Raw genomic sequence first — 21,989 nt, forward strand, 5'->3', positions numbered from 1 at the left:
TACAAACGGTTAATAAGTATTATTTTATGTATATTTTACTACAGTAAAAAATTCCCAAATTATCCAAACACAATCAGTAATTAAATGCCTACCATATGTATGGCACTGGGCCAAAAGATAAACGTTGTGTTTACAGTACCCACATGGCTTTGTTCTCCATTTCCCACAGATGTAGGCAAATGTGTAATTAACTAACATCATGCCTCCTATATAAGGCCACATGTCACTTCCAATATTATCAGGAAAATGACCTGTTGTGAAGTGCTCATCCATTTTCCAGGCCCAACCAGACCCCAAAATACATCGTTTATGCAGAGGACTTGGAATACATTCAAAACAGTACATATTTTATTTTCAAGCACACAAGAAACACTAAACTCTTCCAGTGCCAGTACACTCTCCATGAATTTTTCATATAGAATTGGGTATACTGGAAGCAAGTTGTTTCTGGTGAAATTTCTGATGATCAGGAATCAAGATTCAGTAGCCCTAAAGGAATGAGTTTTGTATCCAATATCCTCAAAACCAAGACATAGTATATTTTACTTTCAAAGTAAAGTATAAATATTTTACCATATCCTTCAATCCATAAAGCATCTCACTGTGAAATGATCTATGTTGACTCTGCATAAATTCTCATAAGTCACTTCAAGTGATGAGGGACTAACTATAAAACATGCATTATTTGAAGTACATGAGCATGAAACGTCGAAGTCTACAACTTATCTTAAAAGAAAGAGTAAGTTCCACCAGCTTTTTATTGTTTGAACAACAGAACACACAAAACCAGGCAGAGAAGTCCCCAAGGAGATGATGATCATATTTCACTGTTTTTTGGCCCTTTGGTCCTTCATCTTTCAAGCACTTACTGTATTTTCCTTTAGCGATTTAAACATTTATTTTGATCACAAATGCAATTCAAGTGTGAATAAATAAACGTATTATCTTTTAGCACCCCTCCCCACTTGTTCCTTTAAATAGAAAAAAGTGCTAAATGTCTCTTTATAGCCTATTGGCCATAGCTGTCCCACCTATGGTTTTAAAAACAGACTGTAACTTGATCTTCTGAAATCCTTCTCGAACTACAACTCGTTCTGTTAAAGAAATTCTAGGAAAGAAGTCCTACTGATATTGTCGATAGTCTCCAAAAGGTGAGGAAGGTAACTGAGTTGAAGGCAACTGGGAGGGGTCTTCTGCAAATTGAGGACCTGCAAGTGAGAAATAAAAAGGATTTAAAAATCACCTGAATATTATATTACTAAAAAGAACAAGTCTCTATAGAGAGTAAATCAATCAACAAAAAAAAATGTGCTAAATTAAAGCTATAACCCTAATTTCTTTATAGATCTGCCTAATTCCCATAAGAGTACTGGAGAACCTTCAAATTTGGTATAACATATGACAGACTGGCTTGCTATGCTCCAGAATGAACAGTTCTCAAACGCTATGCTAGGAAAGTCAGACGGATTAATTATAGCAAGAAGCAAACTTCAAGTTTTTAAAGCAATTGCTGTAACAAGCTGCCATATATCAAGATTAGAAGAGTTTCTCCCACTTCTTGTCATATTTTTCAGTAGCTATTTAAAATTATTTTCACAAAGTATCTTAGTCATGTTTTAAGAGAACTTGGTAATCCAATTTATATAACCAATTAAGTAGGGAATGAGCTCTGAAATGGGAAGACACCCCCTAGCTTGCTGTAGAACAAAGTCTTGCAGTTTTCATTTTCAAAGGACAGGAGAGCCTGTGAACTAGGAAAAAAGAAGTGGCTTAAAAAAAAAAAAACTTTTAGGGAATGAATCAATCTTTTCTCCTTTAAGAAAAACTGAAGTAGACTAAAAAATATCTGGAAGGGAGAAAGAGGGCAAGTGGTAGAATTCTCTGAAGCTTTCAAAGTGTTTCACTCATATATTTTTACTTTGCTACAAATGCATCTGTTAATTACAGAAAACTTGAGAAGATACTGGGTAAAAAAGATAAGCTGGGGCCAGGCGCGGTGGCTCTTGCCTGTAATCTCAGCACTTTGGGAGGCTGAGGCAGGCAGATCACCTGAGGTCAGGACAACATGGCGAAACCCTGTCTCTACTGACAATATGAAAATTAGCCAGGCATGGTGGTGGTTGTCTGTAATCCCAACTACTCAGGAGCTGAGGCAGGAGAATCACTTGAACCCGGGAGGCAGGGGTTGCAGTGAGAAGAGATTGCGCCATTGCATTCCAGCCTGCGAGACAGAGCAAGACTGTCTAACAACAAAAAAAACAAACACCACAAAAAAAGATAAGCTGATGAAAACCACTGTTGCCATTTAAATACAGTTCTGTCTAATCTTTTTCCACTGTTTTAAAAACTTTTTCGCTGGGCACGATGGCTCACATTCCCAGCACTTTGGGAGGTCAAGGCGGGCGGATCACGAGGTCAGGAGTTCGAGACCAGCCTGGCCAATATGGTGAAACTGCGTCTCTACTAAAAATACAAAAAAAAATTAGCCAAGCGTGATGGTGTGCACCTGTAGTCCCAGCTACTCAGGAGGCTGAGACAGAAAAATCGCTTGCACCCCGGAGGCACAGGGTGCAGTAAGCTGAGATTGCGCCACTGCAATCCAGCCTGGGCAACACAGCGAGACTCTATCTCAAAAACAAAACAAGACAAACTTTTTCATGTAAGTTCACTGGAAAAATATGATTAAGTTTTCAAAGATTTCCCCCCCTACACAGCTTTTCAGAAACACATCTCCTGTCTAAAAATAAATGCACCTCTTTTAGGCTGCTTCTATATAAATGCTGAGTTTTAATTACTCAAAAGGAGATTCCAGCTGGGCGTGGTGGCGCACCCCTGTAATCCCAGCACTTTGGGAGGCCGAGGCAGGAGGATCGCTTGAGCCCAGGAGTTCATGATCAACCTGGGCAGAGACCTCATCTCTACAAAAAATATAAAAATTAGCCAGGCATGGCGGTGCACACCTATAGTCCCAGCTGCTCAAGAGGCTGAGGTGGGACAATCGCCTGAGCCCAGGAGGTCAAGTCTGCATTGAGCCGAGATTGCACCACTGCACTCCAGCCTGGGTCACAGAGATTCTGTTTCAAAAAAAATTAAAATAAATAAATAAAATAAAAAGGAGATTCCCTCTGAGGAAAAAAGCCTAAAACAAAGTGCTCAAAGCTAATTTCTATGAGACAATGTAACTATTTAAGTTTTTGCTATATCCATTTCTGAATTTCTGCAAATATGGAACTGTTTTGATGTTTCATGTAAAGTCTTTCACAATGAAGCAGTCAAAACAAAATTGGAAAGTGACCATCACAACAGTGTTAACTCAGAAGTAAGGAACGAAAAACAAACAGAAGGTGAGAGGGTCTGCAGGGTCATCTAGATTACTCACTGCCATTTAACGAGCAGTGCACTTGAAAATTGTGCCAAAAAGATACTGAATCGCTTGCTAGGTGCCTCAGGGAAATCAAAGCAAATTGGGACATATGATCTATTCCTAACTTTATGCTGAATCTTTTCCAAGCTCCAAAAATAATATTCAACATGTCTCACTATTCTACGTATTTCTTTCCCAAATGCCAGGTCAAATTTTCACTATTATCCTCACTACATATATATATATTATATTTATATTATATATTATATTATATATACTATTATATATTATAGTATATATTTATATATAAAAATATATATTATATATAAAATATATATAATATTAGCATATATATTTTGAGACGAAGTCTTGCTCTGTTGCCCAGGCTGGAGTGCAATGGCGTGATCTCAGCTCATTGCAATCTCCACCTCCCAGGTTCAAGTGATTCTTGTACCTCAGCCTTCTGAGGAGCTGGGATTACAGGCGTGTGCCACCATGCCCTGCTAATTTTTGTATTTTTAGTAGAGACGGGGTTTCACCATGTTGGCCAGGGTGCTCTCAAAACTCCTGCCCTCAAGTGATACACCTGCCTCAGCCTCCCAAAATGCTGGGATTACAGGTGTGAGCCACTGCACCTGGCCACCTCACAATATCTTTCTGCATCCTTCCACTGTCAAGGGATATTTTCATTTAGACACTGAAATTTTTTTTTAAGAGATGGGGTCTTGCCCTGTTGCCCAGACTGGCCTTGAACTCCTGGGTTCAAGTGAGTAGCCTCCTGAGTAGCTGGAAGTACAGGAATGCACCATCTTGATAGAAGTTTTCTGTTTGTTTGTTTCATTTTGAGACAGAGTCTGGCTCCATCGACCAGCCTAGAGCACAGTGGTGTGATCTCAGCTCACTGCAACCTCCACCTCCCAGGTTCAACTGATTCTCGTGCCTCCTGAGTAGCTAGGACTATAGGTGTGAGCCATTATGCCTGGCTAATCAGCTGAGAGCACATTCTATAACCATGTAATGATCATTCAGCCCACAATTTAATTATTACCCTATGCATCAGATAGGAGGGACAACAGGCAACAAATTAAACCAATATAAAAATTACCCTGGGCTAACACATTTTCTTTTTTTTTTTGAGACGGAGTCTCGCTCTGTCGCCCAGGCTGGAGTGCAGTGGCGCGATCTCGGCTCACTGCAAGCTCTGCCTCCCGGGTTCGTGCCATTCTCCTGCCTCAGCCTCCCGAGTAGCTGGGACTACAGGCACCCGCCACCACGCCCGGCTAATTTTTTGTATTTTTAGTAGAGACGGGGTTTCACCATGTTAGCCAGGATGGTCTTGATCTCCTGACCTCGTGATCTGCCCGCCTCGGCCTCCCAAAGTGCTGGGATTACAGGCGTGAGCCACAGCGCCCGGCCGGCTAACACATTTTCTAAGAGACTTCTACTGTGAACCCTAAAGTGACCTTCCCAAATATGAGTCACTTTCCACTACTCTCTTCTTCAAAACAAGCAACATTATCTAAAATAATTTATCTGTTAATGTGTTAGTCTGTCTCCCCTACCAGAATGTAAGTCCGTGAGGGCAGGGACTGTCCTGTTCACTACCTAAAACAGTGTCTGGCATGTGGATGTACAATACTAAATTGTCAATTGACCATCATGATTGTTACACATCTGCAGAACCATTCTTGAAGTCCCTTTAAAATGATCAGACATTTCTTGCAATACATGAGCACTGATAAACCCTAAGTACTATAAAGAAAGATCAACAGCAAATTTACACAAACAATTTTTGTTATTGTGGCTAAATATAACATGTTCATTTTTTACCTATTATCACAGTCCTCATGAACCACAGCATATTAATACATACCACACATTTTATCAGACAAAGTACGTTCTTTCTTAACATCAGAAAACCATTCCAAAATGTTTGAGCTATAGTTTTAAGCAAAAAGACTCACCATTGGGAAACTGTGCAGAGGCAAATCTTGTCAACAAGATACCAGCTCCTTCAATTAAAGCTAGGAGAATGCCACCCATTGCGGCTGACCCAACCATGGCCACTGGTCCATCTGAAGACATTAATAACGAAGAGATTATTTTTTACAGAAATCTAGTTTACTGTAAGAGATAGTAAAGAAGAGAACTGTCCATATGGCGACATGCTCCAACTCCCAAACTCTTTCTTATTGCCTAAGACCCAGAGTCAGTAAACTACAGCTGCCCACAGGCCACCCACTGCCTATTTTTGTAAATAAAGTTTTACTAAAAGGCCGTAAATCCCAGCACTTTGGGAGGCCAAAGCGGGCAGATCACGAGGTCAGGAGTTAAAACCAGCCTGGCCAACATGGTAAAACCCTGTCTCTACTAAAAATACAAAAATTAGCCTGACGTGGTGGTGGGCAACTGTAGTCCCAGCTTCTCAGGAGGCGGAGGCAGGAGAATTGCTTGAACCCAAGAAACAGAGGTTGCAGTGAGCCGAGATTGTGCCACTGCACTCCAGCCTGGGTAACAGAGTAAGACTCCGTCTCAAGAAAATAAATAAATAAATAGGGCCGGGCGCAGTAGCTCATGCCTGTAATCCCAGCACTTTGGGAGGCCGAGGTGGGTGGATCACGAGGTCAGGAGATCGAGACCATCCTGGCTAACACGGTGAAACCCCGTCTCCACTAAAAATACAAAAAATTAGCTAGGCATGGTGGCACACACCTGTAGTCCCAGCTACTCGAGAGGCTGAAGCAGGAGAATCCCTTGAACCCGGGAGGCAGAGCTTGCAGTGAGCCGAGATCGCGCCACTGCATTCCAGCTTGGGTGACAGAGTGAGACTCTGTCTCAAAAAAAAAAAAAAAAATAAATAAATAATAAATAAAGTTTTACTGAAACACAGCCATACTGTTTCGTTTATGTATTATCCATGGCTGCTTTCATGCTATGACAGCAGATTTAGGTAGCTGTGACAAAGACCACACAGCCCACAAAGCCTAAAATATCCACTATCTGGCCTTTTACAGAAATAGTTTGCAAACCCCTTGGTCTAAACCACTAAGCTCAAAGGAATTCTGGTTTGCTCTCTGTCCTGAGGATCCAGAAGATGGTTCTAAGTTCCTTATTCATAACAACTCTATATGGCAGGTATAATTATTAATTAACTCCAGATTATTGGTGAAGAAATTATAGCATAAAAAGTTTGGTAAACTGACCAGTCATACAGCTAATTAATGGCAGAACTGGGACCTGAAGTGCTCTCAACCACTGTAATAGATGGGTTAGAATTCCATGCTCTTTCATTCTCAAATATTCCAAATAAATAGATCCCCTTACTTTTTTTTCAGATCACCATATACTGTACATTTATGCTATGCCAAATTAAACAATGCTCAGTTTTATAATTTTTTTTTTTTTTTTTTTTGAGATGGAGTCTCGCTCTGTCTCCCAGGCTGGAGTGCAGTGGCACAATCTCCGCTCACGGCAAGCTCCACCTCCTGGGTTGACTCCATTCTCCTGCCTCAGCCTCCCGAGTAGCTGGGACTACAGGCACCTGCCACCACGCCCGGCTAATTTTTTAATATTTTTTTAGTAGAGACGGGGTTTCACCCTGTTAGCCAGGATGGTCTCGATCTCCTGACCTCGTGATTCACCCGCCTCGGCCTCCCAAAGTGCTGGGATTACAGGCGTGAGCCACCGCGCCCAGCCCAGTTTTATAATTATTATTATTTTTGAAGCAGGGTCTCACTCTGTTGCCCAGGCTAGAGTGTGGTGGCTCAAGTGATCCTCCTGCCTTGGCCTCATGAGTAGCTGGGACTATAGGCATGCACCAACACACCCAGCTAATTAAAATTTTTTTTTGTAGAGATCAGGTCTCCCTATATCTGATCTCAAGCTCCTTGGCTCATGCAATCTAGCTGCCTCAGCCTCCCAAGTGATGGAATTATAGTCATGAGCCAATGTGCCTGGTCAATAATCAGTTTTATATATTACAGATGTCATTCAATTAAGGCAGATGAGGTTTTCCTAAAAGTGTGGCTTCTACTAGTGTGTCTATAATGACTACTTACTTCTTGCTGCCAGTATGGCTCCCGTTAAGGCACCACTTGTGATGGAGTTCCAGGGATCTTCCTTTCCTCTGACTTGAACCATACTACAGTCAATCATGGAAAACAGCCCTCCCCAAACAGCAAAGCTACCTATTTTATTGTAGAAAGAAACAAGCAAATACTAAATTTCATCTTCTATTTAAAATATTATAGTCAAAAACAACACTCACTATAGTCTCAAAACTTATAGTCCAAACAAATACATGCAAACACAAGTTTGAATAAACACTGAACAAGAGTTAGAATACTTATCTTTCGAATAAAGCTGGATTGTATTATATCAGCTGGAAAATTAGCAATGGCCCAAAGCCTAAAAGAAATAAGCCAGCCGGGCGTCATGGCTCACACCTGTAATCCCAGCACTTTGGGAGGCTGAAGTGGGCGGATCACCTGAGGCCAGGAGTTCAAGACCAGCCTGGCTAACATGGCGAAACCCCACCTCTACTAAAAATGTAAAAATCAGCCGGGTGTGATGGCGAGCACCTGTAATCCCAGCTACTGGGGAGGCTGAGGCAGGAGAATCGCTTGAACCCAGGAGGCAGAGGTTGCAGTGAGCCGAGATTGTGCCACTGCACTCCAGCCTAGGCAACAAGAGCGATACTCCATCTCAAACAAACAAACAAAAAAGAAATAAGCCAAGCCTAAAAGAGTCAGGCTGCATATGTGTAAAAACAAGCAAATCACCCTTCCAGAACAACATATCTCTCTGGTTTAAGCAGCAATAAACAAAATCAAACTACACTGCTTCCTCTTTCGTTCTCCTTTTCTTTCATAGCTTTACTTAACCTCTATTTTTGGCCTTTCTTCACTATATGTCATTGAGGATCTACTCTATGAAAATCACCGATGGGAAAACAAAAGAAATCCAGCTATTCTGGAATGTATTACAGGTGTAAGCCAATACATGCTGAAGGGGCAAATGAATGACATAAATAGCTAGAATTATGGAACATCAAAGGGATGGTAATTGCCTGTTCATCCTTTATTCCTTCAGATATGAATTTAAAACAGCCTTAAATCAGCAGATTACTTTGCACTTAAACTCTATCTAAATACAAAAACAGCCAGGTGCGGTAGCTCATGCCTATAATCCCAGCACTTTGGGAGGCCGAGGCAGGCGGATCATGAGGTCAGGAGATTGAGACCATTCTGGCCAACACGGTGAAACCCCCTTCTCTACTAAAAAATACAAAAAAAATTAGCGGGGTGTGATGGCGGGCACCTGTAGTCCCAGCTACTCTGGAGGCTGAGGCAGGAGAATGGTGTGAACCCAGGAGGCAGAGCTTGCAGTGAGCCAAGTTCGCACCACTGGACTCCAGCCTGGGCGACAGAGTGAGACTCCGTCTCAACGAACAAACAAACAAATAAATAAATAAATCCAGTGGATAGTACCCGTGGAGTATAGCATAAGCATCCTCATTTTTAGTCCAATATTAGACATCACATCCTATGTAAAAATAAACCAGTTATTTCTTCTAACTCAGCAATTCTATGCCCTGGGAGAGAGCTATGATGTCTAGGAATATTGGAATTACCTGACTAAAATTTTCTGACAAGACCCTCCCATTTCCTCATGAGAGCCTAAAATCTCAGGAGACCCTTCCCCGGAGAATCATGCCAGAATAAGTTTTGGCTACTGATGGGAATGGAGAGTTTGAGTCTAAGCAGGATGAGAAGGAGATCCATAAAGGGTAGCCTGGTGTGAGGATCCAGAGCCAGATGAGGCGAATGTCTATACACCTGGACACCCCAGAACAAGGTTTTAGAGCCTAAGCAAGAGAGAGATTCTCAAGGAAGGCAGCCTGGCATGGAGTGTCAGAGTATACCCTAACAAAGGGCAGCCTGTTGTGGGGTACCATAGCCCAAGCAGGTTAAGAAGGCAGGTATACATATGAAAAGGAAGAAAATAATGAATCCTGTGGGGCTGAATTGGAAATATGAGATATCAATGTAAACTTGTGATTTTCAATATGTATAGATATACAGAAATATAGATTTATACCATTGTTGATTTTTCTTTTAAAAAGTTTTTTTGTAGAGAGGCATTCTCTCTAAGTTGTCAAGGGTGTTGAACTCCTGGGCTCAAGCCATTCTCCTGCCTTGGCCTCCCAAAGTGCTGGGATTACAGGTGTGAGCCACTACTTCTGGCCCTAAATACCATTCTCAACTAAAAGGAACTGGGGCTCTTTGGAGAAATGGCTACAACAGGAAAAGCTGCCCTGCCCACAGCTAGGGCATGAAAAGTACAAGATGAGCCTGAAATGTCTTCTTCCAAAATGCAAGAAAGTGCTCAAAGAATAACAGGGACATGTCAAAATCCTATCTTATTTTCTCTATGAAAATATAAGACCTGGGCCGGGCGGGATGGCTCACGCCTGTAATCCTAGCACTTTGGGAGGCCAAGACAGATGGACTGCCTGAGCTCAAGAGTTCGAGATCAGCCTGGACAACATGGTGAAACCCCAATTCCACTAAAATACAAAAAACTTAGCCAGGAGTGGTGGCACGCGCCTGTAATTCCAGCTACTTGGGAGGCTGAGGATGGAGAATCGCTTGAACCAGAGAGGCAGAAGTTGACGTGAGCCAAGATCGCGCCATTGCACTCTAGCCTGGGCAACAAGAGCGAAATTCCGTTTCAAAAAAAAAAGAAAATATAAGACCTAAGTCCGGGCGTGGTGGCTCATGCCTGTAATCTCAGCACTTTGGGAGGCTGAGGTAGGCGGATCACCTGAGGTAGGGAGTTCAAGACCTGACTGACCAATATGGTGAAACCTCGTCTTTACTAAAAATACAAAAATTATCCCAGCTGTGGTGGTGCATGCCTATAATCCCTGCTACTCAGGAGGCTGAGGCGGGAGAATCACTTGAACCTGGGAGGCGGAGGTTGCAGTGAGCCAAGACTGTGCCACCACACTCCAGCCTGGGTGACCCTATCTCAAAAAAAAAAAAAAGAAAGAAAATATAACACCTTTTAGAACACAACTATGATTTTCCCATACTGCCTGTCCCTCCCTGCACCTTGATCTGAATACCTTAGTAAATGCTCACCAAATTAATAAAATCATCATCCTAGTATTTTTAGAATTTAAAATACCATAAAAACTTCTCAATAGGCCGGGCGCGGTGGCTGAAGCCTGTAATCCCAGCACTTTGGGAGGCCGAGGCGGGCGGATCACGAGGTCAGGAGATCGAGACCATCCTGGCTAACACAGTGAAAACCCGTCTCTACTAAAAATACTAAAAATTAGCCGGGTGTGTTGGCGGGCGCCTGTAGTCCCAGCTACTCGGGAGGCTGAGGCAGGAGAATGGCGTGAACCCGGGAGGCGGAGCTTGCAGTGAGCGGAGATCGCGCCACTGCACTCCAGCCTGGGGCACAGAGCAAGACTCCGTCTGAAAAAAAACAAAAAAACAAAAAAAAACTTCTCAATAGCTTCCTAAAAAAGGCTAACCTCAAGGATTTGAAATGGATAATTCCAATTCACTCGTATCACCACTCACTCTTCCTCTATTTCACCGTGCTTTGTAAGAAAAAATAAACTCTTTCAGTTTTTCCCTATTACCAACATCTACATTAGCATGGAGCATTTGTCACAACTAATGACCCAATATTGACACATTACTATTTTTTTTTTTTTTTTTGAGACAGAGTCTTGCTCTGTTGCCCAGGCTAGAGTGCAATGGCACAATCTCGGCTCACTACAAACTCCACCTCCCGGGCTCAAGCGATTCTTCTCCCTCAGTCTCTCGAGTAGCTAGGATTACAGGTGCCTGCCACCACACCTGGCTAATTGGTGTATTTTTAGTAGAGACAGGGGTTTCACCATGTTGGCCAGGATGGTCTCGAACTCCCGACCTTAGGTAATCCACTGCCTCAGCCTCCCAAAGTGCTGGGATTACAGGTGTGAGCCACTGTGTCCGGCCGACACATTACTATTAACTGAAGTCCATACTTAATTCAGATTTCCTTAGTTTGTTAATGTCCTTTTTCTATTCCACAATACCACATTACATTTATTTTTATTTATTTATTTATTTATTTTTGAGACAGAGTCTCGCTGTCACTCTGGCTGGAGTACAGTGGTGTGATCTGGGCTCACTGCAAGTTCTGCCTCCTGGGTTCAGCCATTCTTTTGCCTCAGCCTCCCAAGGAGCTGGGACTACGGGCGCCCGTCACCATGCCCGGCTGATTTTGTTTGTATTTTTAGTAGAGACGGGGTTTCACCATGTTAGCCAGGATGGTCTCGCTCTCCTCACCTTGTGATCCGCCTGCCTCGGCCTCCGAAAGTGCTGGGATTACAGTTGTGAGCCACCGTGCCCGGCCTACATTTAGTTTTTAATTTTATCTATCTATCTATCTATCTATCTATCTATCTATCTATCTATCTATTTATTTTTTGAGACAGAGTCTCACTTTGTTAACCAGGCTGGAGTCCAGTGGCACAATCTTGGCTCACTGCAACCTCCACCTCCTGGATTCAAGCGATTCTCCTGCCTCAGCCTCCTGAGTAGCTGGGATTACAGGCACGTGCCACCAAGCCCAGCTAATTGTTGTATTTTTAGTAGAGACAGGGTTTTACCACGTTGGCCAGGCTGATCTCAAACTCCTGACCTCGTGATCCACCCGCCTTGGTCTCTCAAAGTGTTGGGATTACAGGCGTGAGCCACTGCGCCCAGCCCTTTTATTTCATTTTTTATTTTCTGGAAACAGAGTCTTATTCTGTCACCCCGGCTAGAGTGCAGTGGCGCAATCTCGGCTCACTGCAATCTCCACCTCCTGGGTTCAAGCGATTCTCCTGCGTCAGCCTCCTGAGTAGCTGGGACTACAGGCATGCACCACCAAGCCTGGCTAATAATTTAGTTGCTATGTCTTCACAGGCTTCTTTTGGCAGTGACAGTTACCTGATGGTATTTTAACTCACTGAAAATGCATACGGTGATAGAAGCAGCCTCTCAAAAAACAAGCAAAAACCTATATGGCTTCTGCATATACTAGAGGTTCTGGGCTTGGTGTGAACTTTTTAATACCATTCATCATTCTTGAATAACACAATAACCACCAACACTAAAACAAAGAGAAATTAGTTACTAATTACTTTCCAGGGTAGATCATTATTACACAGGGAAAAAAGGAAAAAGAACATTACCTCAACCCTCAGGGCCTAAATTTCCTCATCTGGAAAATGGGAGATAATAATAGTACTAACTTCTTCATTACTGTGAGAGTTAAGAAAAGCAAACAGAAGATTATTTTGATACTCAAAACTTCTAAGGAATGACTGAAGTATTAAGATTTTTTCATGTCTTATATACAGTCTCTCCAGTCTAACTATACCCTTGTGTTGTTTGTTTTTGTTGCTGGTTGAGACAGGGTCTCTGTCACCCAGGTTGGAGTGCAGTGGCGCAATCTCACTGCAGCCTCAACCTCATGGGTTCAAGTGATCTGTCCATGTCAGCCTCCCAAGTAGCTGGGACCACAGGCACATGCCCCAACACCTAGCTAATTTTTGCATTTTTCTGGGGAAATGGGCAGCCATGCTGCCCAGGCTGGTCTCGAACTCCTGAGCTCAAGCTATCTGCCTAACTCAGCCTCCCAAACTGCTGGGATTATTGGCGTGAGCCATTGCACCCAACCCTGACTATACCTTTGTAAGTGAATACAACCTACAAACATTTTTTGTCACCTCCCTTTTCCCAGCTTCCGAATAACCAAGTTTACAAAGTATAATGAATAGAATCTTTTCAAATTTTGCAATGACCTCTGCACAATGTCCCAAAGCTAACCTTGGAGAAGAGCCCAATTGGCTTGATGGGTTTCTCCTGCATGAAACCCCAATCCTTCAGATCACATTCTCTTCAGCTTTATGTTACCTCAGAAGCTATCGGTCATGACTCACAAACCTGAGGTTTTTTTTTTTTGAGACGGAGTTTCACTCTTGTTGCCCAGGCTGGAGTGCAATGGCGTGATCTTGGCTCACTGCAACCTCCGCCTCCCAGGTTCAAGTGATTCTCCTGCCTCAGCCTCCTGAGCAGCTGGGATTACAGGCATGCATCACCACGCCCGGCTAATTTTGTATTTTTAGTAGAGATGGGGTTTCTCCATGTTGGTCAGGCTGGTCTCAAACTCCCGACCTCAGGTAATCTGCCCACCTTGGCCTCCCAAAGTGCTGGGATTACAGGCGTGAGCCCCACGCCCGGCCTCAAACCTGAGCTTTAAATAACTGTCTTTCTTCTGCAGAAGGAAAAAAAAAAATCACTGAGTATCTGAAGGACAGAGACAAGATTTTCAAATGGGTATCATAATTCAGGTTAATTTTTCAAACAAACTACAAATCAAGAAGAAGCTATAGGGATATATGTTTGTGACAAACTGTTAGACCAAACTAAAATCACTAATTGTTTTAATCTAAAAATAAAAATAGCTCCATCTTCAAATAAACAGAAAAAAATAGTTCAGTTAAAATGAAAATTCTGCTCACCTCCTAACTGTGGAGCCCTGGTTTTAATAGCTGTCAAACTCCCTCGTAGTCTGTGGTTTACTCCCTATAACAAAAAAAAAGAAAGCAACAAAAAATATATTACAAGTACATTTTCTAAGCCACTGATGGGACCACCAGTAATATCATCAAACCCAAGCTGCAAGTGATTATAAAATAAGACCATTCACCCACTTACCACTGGAGAATTGCGAAAACCTTTGATTGCTTGAAAGATACCACCACCAATGGTACCCATCGTAAAGGCCCCACCACAGTCATCCACAATTCGCCAAGGGCTAAGAACAGGGGGGGAAAAAAAGATGACCATATTTCTCATTCACAAACCATAAAACCTTCTTTGCCAATACAGTAAGGATTATAATGGAACAGATTATACTGCAGGACCCACTGCAACCAATAAATATTTGGCCTATAAAATGATTTGAAGAAATGCTGTAACCAAACAGGGCAGTCAAAAAATCAAAGCAGTTTTGACTACAAAGATAACCAGGTAACTGATTATATTGTTTCAGGGCATATGTACTAAGAGAAAGCAAAGGGGCTACCCAATGATTTAGTAAATGAAAACCTATTATTTTTTTAAGTTTTTTTTTGTTTTGAGATGGAGTCTCAATCTGTCACCCAGGCTGGAGTGCAATGGCGCGATCTCAGCTCACTGCAACCTCCGTCTCCTGGGTTCAAGTGATTACCCTGCCTCAGCCTCCCAAGTAGCTGGGACTACAGGCGCGTGCCACCATGCCCGGCTAATATTTGTATTTTTAGTAGAGACAGGGTTTCACCATATTGGCCAGGCTGGTCTTGAACTCCTGACCTCGTGATCCGCCTCGGCCTTCCAAAGTGCTGGGATTACGGGCGTGAGCCACCACGCCCAGCCTTATTTTTCTAAGATCTTTGACACAACATAGTTAAATATTTTAACCCTCTGCTAACCTGTGTCATTATAGTACATCAAAGAGCTATTTACAGTGTGCTGAGTCCTACACATCTGAGCACAATCCAGAATGGAGGATAACTGCTTTGAAGAAAATAAGTTTGAAGAGCCAGGAGACCCTAAAACTTAAATTTTGTATGCCATCTGGGGGAGAGGGGAACACAAAACATGCAACAAGGCTAGGATAGCAGAGTAATAATTCAAGGTCCTGGGCACTTTCACAAATTGAGGACATCTTGGTTGTTGCTCTTACACAATAAAACAAATTATTAACTGAAATATCAAGATTTGATTTTTTACCTATGACCCTAGAAACTTTAAACTCTGGCAACCTGAGACTTCTGACAGCAATTACATCGTTTTATAATTATCTATCTGTCTGGTTTATTCATAGTCACTAAACGCTGGATTAAAGAACGAATTTCTGTCCATGGCTTTTCAGAGAACACATGCTATTACCTCTTCCTATTTCCCAGGTAATTTTTGTCCCCCTCTACCCTCAAGAAAGGATTCCAAAGAGAAAAACAAGGCCCCACGCAATAAAGAAGCTTATCCAGACCCCTTGGCTAAAATCTATGTTCCATTCATTTAAAATGCTTCACTCTGTGGACACATATCATGATACAAGTAAAACCTCAAGAATGACACTCCCTCAGATGCCTATTCTTCAGTTCCTCAACGCAGGAACTGAGCAAGGCGAGACGGAGGGACGCGCCCAAGGTCACCTCGACGAACAAAAGGGATTATAACTGGCCCCGCATAAGGTCGATTACGCCCTGCGTTGGAAGGAGGTTCCGAGGTTCTATTAAACTCAAGTCTGGACCTCTTTACCATCCATCACAAGGTCACACGGGTGCTGGGTTGGGAGAGCGAGGCTCACGCGGCTGGGGAGGTACTGAGTAGAGGGCTAAGAAGCCGACTGGCCGCGAAAGACCGCACTGCCCACAGTTACCAGGCCCAAGTCGACGAGGCTGCGGTTGAGTCTGGCTTGCACCTTAGGAGCCTGGACAAGGGAGAAGGACGGCAGTGGGCAGGGGGACAAGAGAAATGCAGACACCGGTGAGGCTCACCAAGGCTCTCGCGCGTACTCCTCCATCTTGACTTCAACGCCGCGAGGGATGCCGGGCAAGCTGGGCGGAGCCTGACCCCAGAGGCGGAAGTGATCCCGAGAGGAGGGCGTTAAGGTCTATGAGCATTGGTTCACCGTTTCCCGCTGAAGCCAATGGGAGCCAGGACTCCTGTGGAAAGCGTGTGGTTGGGGCATTGGCCGCGGCGTGGCGAGACTGGCCCTGCCCACGTCCTCAAAGGCCGCGAGTCCCGGCTGTGTGGGCGGGGAGCTACCAATGACGGAGTCACACTATCTGGTCACCAGAGGTTCCGTGGACTGAGATCAACGCGATACTTCCTAAATGCGCTTCTTTCTTTCCCTTCCCTTCCCTTCCGCCTTCCCGTCCCCCTTCCCTTCCCCCTTTCCTTTTCTTCTCTCCTTCCTTCCTTCCTTTTTCTTTTTCTTTTTTTTTTTTTTTTTGAGACGGAGTCTGGCTCTATCGCCCAGGCTGGAGTGCAGCGGCGAGATCTCGGTTCACTGCAACCTCCGCCTCCCGGGTTCAAGCGATTCTCCTGCCTTAGCCTCCTGAGTAGCTGGGATTACAGGCGGGCGCCACCAGGTCCGGCTAATTTTTGTATTTTTGTAGTAGAGACGGGGTTTCGCCATGTTGATCAGGCTGGACTCGAACTCCTGACTTCCTGATCCGCCCACCTCGGCCTCCCAAAGTGCTAGGATTACAGGCGTGAGCCACCGCACCCGGCCTCTTTCTTTCTCTTCTCTTCTCTCTCTTCTTTTTCTTTCTTTATTTTTTGGTACTTTTGCTGTCAAATGTGGATTAATGCTATCTTATTCGTCACGTGTTGTGAAGCTGTTACCAAATACACGTAGCTCCTTTAGGGCAAACAATGTCTCAGTGATTTATAATAACCACAGTGCCTGGAATGTAATAGATGCTCAATAAATGTTTGTGAACTGGAACTGTTTGGGCCATCTGGAGAGCCATGACCAATTTGGAGCCCTCGATTTCAGGGACATTGACACCAGAGCCTCTCACAGGCCTCTCCAACTAATGATCACCAGAAGATGTGAAGATGTTTGGCTCGGAGAAGAGGGGACTTATGGGGACCAGGCCGGGCGTGGTGGTACGCGCCTGTAGCCCTGACTATTTTGGAGACTAAGGCGGGAAGATAGCTTGAGCCCAGGAGATCTAGCCCGCTGGGAGCTGTGACCATGCCACTGCACTCTAGTGACAGAGTGAGACACTGTCAAAAAAAAAAAAAAAAAGGCGGGGACCCATGGAGCTTTTAGTTTACTGTCAACAAAATCCCAATCATGTGATGGCTGTTAAAGTGCTCCTCTCCATTCTGTACGTTTGTAATTGACTTTAAAATATGTATATATTTATTTTACAGAAAAGTCAATGTCATAAATAATGGAAGAGACCGGGCGCAGTGGCACATGCCTGTAATCCCAGCACTTTGGGAGGCCAAGGCGGGCAGATCACGAGGTCAGGAGTTTGAGACCAGCCTGACCAACATGGTGAAATCAGGTCTTTACTAAAAATACAAAATTTAGCCCGGCACGTTGCCTGTAATCCCAGCTACTCGGGAGGCTGAGGCAGGAGAATCGCTTGAACGTGGGAGGTGGAGGTTGCAGTGAGCTGAGATCGTGCCTGGGTGACAGAGTGAGACTCCATCTCAAATAAATCATAAATAAAGGAAGACTGCAAAGAGGCGTGAGGGTCTCTCCAAAAGCTTGGAAATAAAGTAAGCATATGAATCAAACCCTTCATGGAACTAAAGATTATCAATAAATGTGTCTTGCGTGTGAGAATGGTTCATACTAGTTATCTGATTTGGGTGTGTAAGTTGGAGAAGACGTGTTCGGAATGTGACTGTAATTAAGAATAGTTAACTCTATTTAATTGTACAGGCCAAAGAGAGAATGTGGGAGAGGGGACATGGAGGAATTCAGAGGGTAAGAATCTGATGTTTAGTCAGCCCTGAAGACCTGGTGGGTATAAATATTTTAGTAACTAGAGATTTGCACTCTCATGGGGCAAGGATATTTTTTCTGGTCTCACCAGGACCCAGATAAAATATCCCTTAGCTCTAGCTACCTCCCTTTGTTCTTATTCCGTGTTTATTATGCAATCTTCTTCTTATTATTTGGCTTCTGAATAGATTTTGATATAGAAGAGAATACCCTGGCCTGTGTTTATAACTATTCTTCTCCACTTGGTAGTTAATACTGGCTTATGTATCTGCCTTTTGTGAGATCAGTTATTTTGACTAAATCACCAGGAATAGTCAGGGTTCTCCAGAGAAACAGAACCAAGAGGATATATATATATATACACATATATATATCTTATTATCTGCAAATATATGTATATCCTTCTGGTTCTGTTTCTCTCTCTCTGTCTCTCTATATATATATATATATATACATAAAATTAATATTTGTTTATTTATTTTGAGATGGAGTCTCACTCTGTTGCCCAGGCTGGAGTGCAGTGACGTGATCTCGGCTCACTGCAGTCTCTGCCTCCCAGGTTCAAGTGATTCTTCTGCCTCAGCCTCCCAAGTAGCTGGGACTACAGGTGCACGCCACCATGCCCAGCTAATTTTTGTATTTTTGGTAGAGACGGGGTTTCTCCATATTGGCCAGGCTGGTCTCAAGCTCCTGACCTCGTGATCTGCCCACCTCAGCCTCCCAAAGTGCTGGGATTACAGACTTGAGCCACCACATCCAGCCTATTTATTTATTTATTATGAGTAGTTGGCTCACATGATTATGGAGGTTGAGAAGTCCAATAATCTGTGTCTGCAAGCTGGAGATGGAGGAAAGTCAGTGACGCAGTTTGGTCCAAGTCCAAAGGCCTGAGAGCCAGGAGAGCTGATTATGTAAATCCCAGTTTGAGGGCAGGAGAAGGTGAAATGAGGTATCCCAGCTCAATAGTGAGGCAGGAAAAGAGGGGCAAATTCTTTCCTCTGCCTTTTCAATGCCCAACCACACTGAGGAGGGCAATCTACTTTGCTGAGTCTACCAATTCAAATGCTATTCTCATCTGGAAACATCCTCATGGACACACCCAGAACAACATTTAATCTGGGCATCCTATGGCCTACTCAAGTTGACACATCAAATTAACCATCACAGTGATAATGAGTTTCCAAGTTTCCAAAGCTGAAGTCCACTTTCTAGGTTGTGGTTCCCCAGCTCATTTAATTCCAACAGTCCCTATCCTAAAGGAGTTTACTGCTCTGGGAAGCCCCGCTCAAGTGGCCAAAAAAACTTCAAGCAAAGGGACTTCTCACTCTTTGCTCTCTTTTAATTGCAACAGATAACAGAACATTTTTGGCTGGGCAAGGCCCAGGAGGAAGATGTCATGTCTCCTCAAAAATATTCGCTTCCATTTGGTTCCAGGGTGCTAAGTGAAGAAATCTTTTGAAAAGGGTTCAAAAGAAACCCTTTGAAAGGATTAGAAGGATTGGTACTCTAATCTCCCCCTAGTTAGTCTTAAAGAATTCTGAGGGACTGTGGTGGCCCTCACTGATGGAATGGTCAGTGATAGGAAGGCATAATAGAAGAAAGCAGTGGAGGTCCTTGAGAGAAAACTCACCATAAAGGTGAAGGGAGTTTGAACTTCTGATTCGACATACCAGTGTATATTCTATTGAAAGTTACTGTTCTGGGCTCAAGATAGGACTGCTGCTACAGCCCCATGTGGTCCAGGTACTCAGTAGATACAAGCTCCATTGAGCCAGAGGCTGCTGTGGCCTAAGGAACTCCATCCACCAAGTCATAGGTCATGTACGTGGCACCAAACCCACAGTCCCACCTGGTCCATGTCATGGAGAAATTCAGATTGGCATGGATAAGTAAGCCTCCTGTTGGGTTTGGGGTTTTAGTTTGTGACCAGGGCTGATTTGGTAGACAGAGGGGTTTTAGTTTAGGTAACATTGGTGGAGGTGAAGGAGGCAATCTCGTCTCTTTGCTGCCTCCTTTTTCCTTCCACTGCTCTCCTCTCAGGAAGACATTAATCTGGCCTGTGTTCTGTCTCCAGCTCTCCTCTGCCCGTTTCTGCGCATCTCAGGAGTGTTGGGCCAGGCCAGTGGCTTGCTCCCAGAGGCAAAGTCTGCTGCCTTCTAGGGAAACTGTCAGCATCCCCCAAAAGGAAAGAACCAGTGTGAAAACTTCTCTCTTTTATGGTCTCTTTCAGGACCCTGCCATAGTCATTCTATGTCAGCATATCTATTGATCTTTGCATGTATATACACATACATATAGCTATATAATTTAACTATATAGCAAGCATTAGTGAGTGCTTAAAATGTGTCTGATGCTATTAAGTACTTTGCATGCATTATCTTATTTAATATGCTCAATAATTCCATAACTCTGTGAATTAGGTTTTTTTTAATTTTTAGATTATTTTATTTTTGTTATTTTTTGAGACAGTCTGGCTGTGTCACAAGCTGGAGTGCAGTGGCACGATCTTGGTTCACTGCAACCTTTGCCTCCCAGCTTCAGGTGATTCTTGTGCCTCAACCTCCCAAGTAGCTGGAATTACAGGTGTGTGCCACCATGCCCGGCTAATTTTTGTATTTTTACTAGAGATGGGGTTTTGCCATGTTGGCCAGGCTGGTTTCAAACTCCTGGCCTCAAGTGATCAGCCCACCTTGGCCTCCCAAAGTGTTGGGATTACAGACGTGAGCCACTGTGCCTGGAAAAGATTTTTTTTTTTTAAGAGATGGGGTCTCACTCTGTTGCCTGGGCTCATTTTGAACTCCTGGCCTGAAACATTCCTCCCACCTCCTCGGCCTCCCAAAATTGTGGGGATTACAAGCATAAGCCATCATGCCCGGTCTGGTTTTTTTTTGTTTTTGTTTTTGTTTGTTTAAGAGATGAGTCTCACTATTTTCCCTATGCTGGACTCAAACTCCTGGGCTTAAGCAATCCTCCAGCCTCAGCACCCCAAGTAGTTGGGACTACAGGCACACACCACTGCACCCAGCTTATAGGTGCTCTTAATATCCTCATTTTCCATTGCCTAAGGCTCAGAGAGGTTAAATAACTTACTTAAGGTCACACATCTCAGATTTGAGCCCATGTCATTTGACTCCAGAGCCTGTAGTCTTATCTGCTATACTATACTGCCACCCTATATTCCTGAAAATGTGACTTTCCTGGGGTTATTCAGCCCAACTGAGAGCCACCTAAGCATTAATTAAATTGGTTCTGGATCCTCATTCTTCCCTCCTATCCTGCACCACATATTTTGACTGGAGCTTTGAGTCTCTTTTCCTTCTTTTCTCTCCCCATCCCTCTAGCCACAACAGTGCTTGTTTTCCTCTGGGGAATAGACGACACCGGGGTCCCCTGATACCCAGGATGGATTTGTTTCAGGTGGAAGTCGATTCTGAGCTGGAACAACCAGTGCTCCCTACAGAGTGGGTTGGGCAGTGGCCTCTCATTGTAGGGGCTGGAGGTGGCTGTACTCCCTGGCCTCTGTGTTCCCAAATCCCCCAGCTCCAGCCGTGATGCCTTTCAAGGGAAGACTTTTGGAGTCTGTGAGCAGTGTCAGGGAGCCCTTGGGGCTCCAGGGAGTAAAAAGCTTCTGACTGAGTCATGTCAGAAGAACCAGCGATTTGGAATTAGGAGGCCTGACACAGAGAAGATACTGGGGTTAATGTGTAGAAACCTTTGGTTAGGAGGCATGAGTCCTGCCCTTTACATTTGAAAGCTATGGATTTATTTTTTTGAGTGTCTTCCTGGAGCAGAGACCACTGGGCCCAAAAAAGAAAACCACCGAAACCAGATGGTACAGGGCTAACCCTGGGGCTGAAGGTAGTGATTTGCTTTTAGGCCCTGACTGCTCCTCAGGGAGCAGTGAATATTTTTGGCAAAAAGCCTGAGAAAGAGTCCTTGGAAACTAGAAAGAGAATTGCTTTCAGCTGACTGGGAGACTAGAGGTTGGCTGAGGTCCTAGAGCCAGGGACCTCAGAAGATGATGCTTTTTTCTGGGCAACACTGAGGGTGAAGGCCA

At 43.8% G+C, this 21,989-nt stretch overlaps 1 protein-coding gene across 2 annotated transcripts; it reads right to left on the reverse strand.

The window, feature by feature from the left end:
* Window positions 1-327: 327 nt before the first annotated feature.
* Window positions 328-16,044, reverse strand: TIMM17A (translocase of inner mitochondrial membrane 17A). Of its 2 annotated transcripts, XM_003264552.3 has the most exons (6): window positions 15,960-16,044; window positions 14,134-14,233; window positions 13,938-14,001; window positions 7,423-7,551; window positions 5,329-5,439; window positions 328-1,208 (listed from the first exon to the last, which is right to left on the reverse strand). In XM_003264552.3, the coding sequence occupies exons 1-6, from the start codon at window positions 15,983-15,985 to the stop codon at window positions 1,123-1,125; spliced, it is 516 nt and encodes a 171-aa protein (XP_003264600.1). In that variant the 5' UTR covers window positions 15,986-16,044; the 3' UTR covers window positions 328-1,122. The 2 variants fall into 2 exon arrangements, with proteins under 2 accessions (XP_003264600.1, XP_030674514.1); XM_030818654.1 differs by lacking the exon at window positions 15,960-16,044 and having other exon boundaries at window positions 14,134-14,574.
* Between the last annotated feature and the right edge of the window lie 5,945 nt (window positions 16,045-21,989).

The sequence above is a fragment of the Nomascus leucogenys genome, chromosome 9 (assembly GCF_006542625.1).
Source record: "Nomascus leucogenys isolate Asia chromosome 9, Asia_NLE_v1, whole genome shotgun sequence".
NCBI classification, from domain to species: Eukaryota; Metazoa; Chordata; class Mammalia; order Primates; family Hylobatidae; genus Nomascus; species Nomascus leucogenys.

Bases quoted from the DNA above. Each gene is read 5' to 3' on its own strand.
- TIMM17A (XM_030818654.1), bottom strand. From the start codon at position 14,274: ATGAGAAATATGGTCATCTTTTTTTCCCCCCCTGTTCTTAGCCCTTGG. The intron at 7,552-13,937 runs GTGAGCAGAATT...ACAATAAAATAG, and splicing joins CAGGGCTCCACAGTTAGGAG to GTAGCTTTGCTGTTTGGGGA. The intron at 1,209-5,328 runs GTGAGTCTTTTT...TCTCACTTGCAG, and splicing joins CTCTGCACAGTTTCCCAATG to GTCCTCAATTTGCAGAAGAC.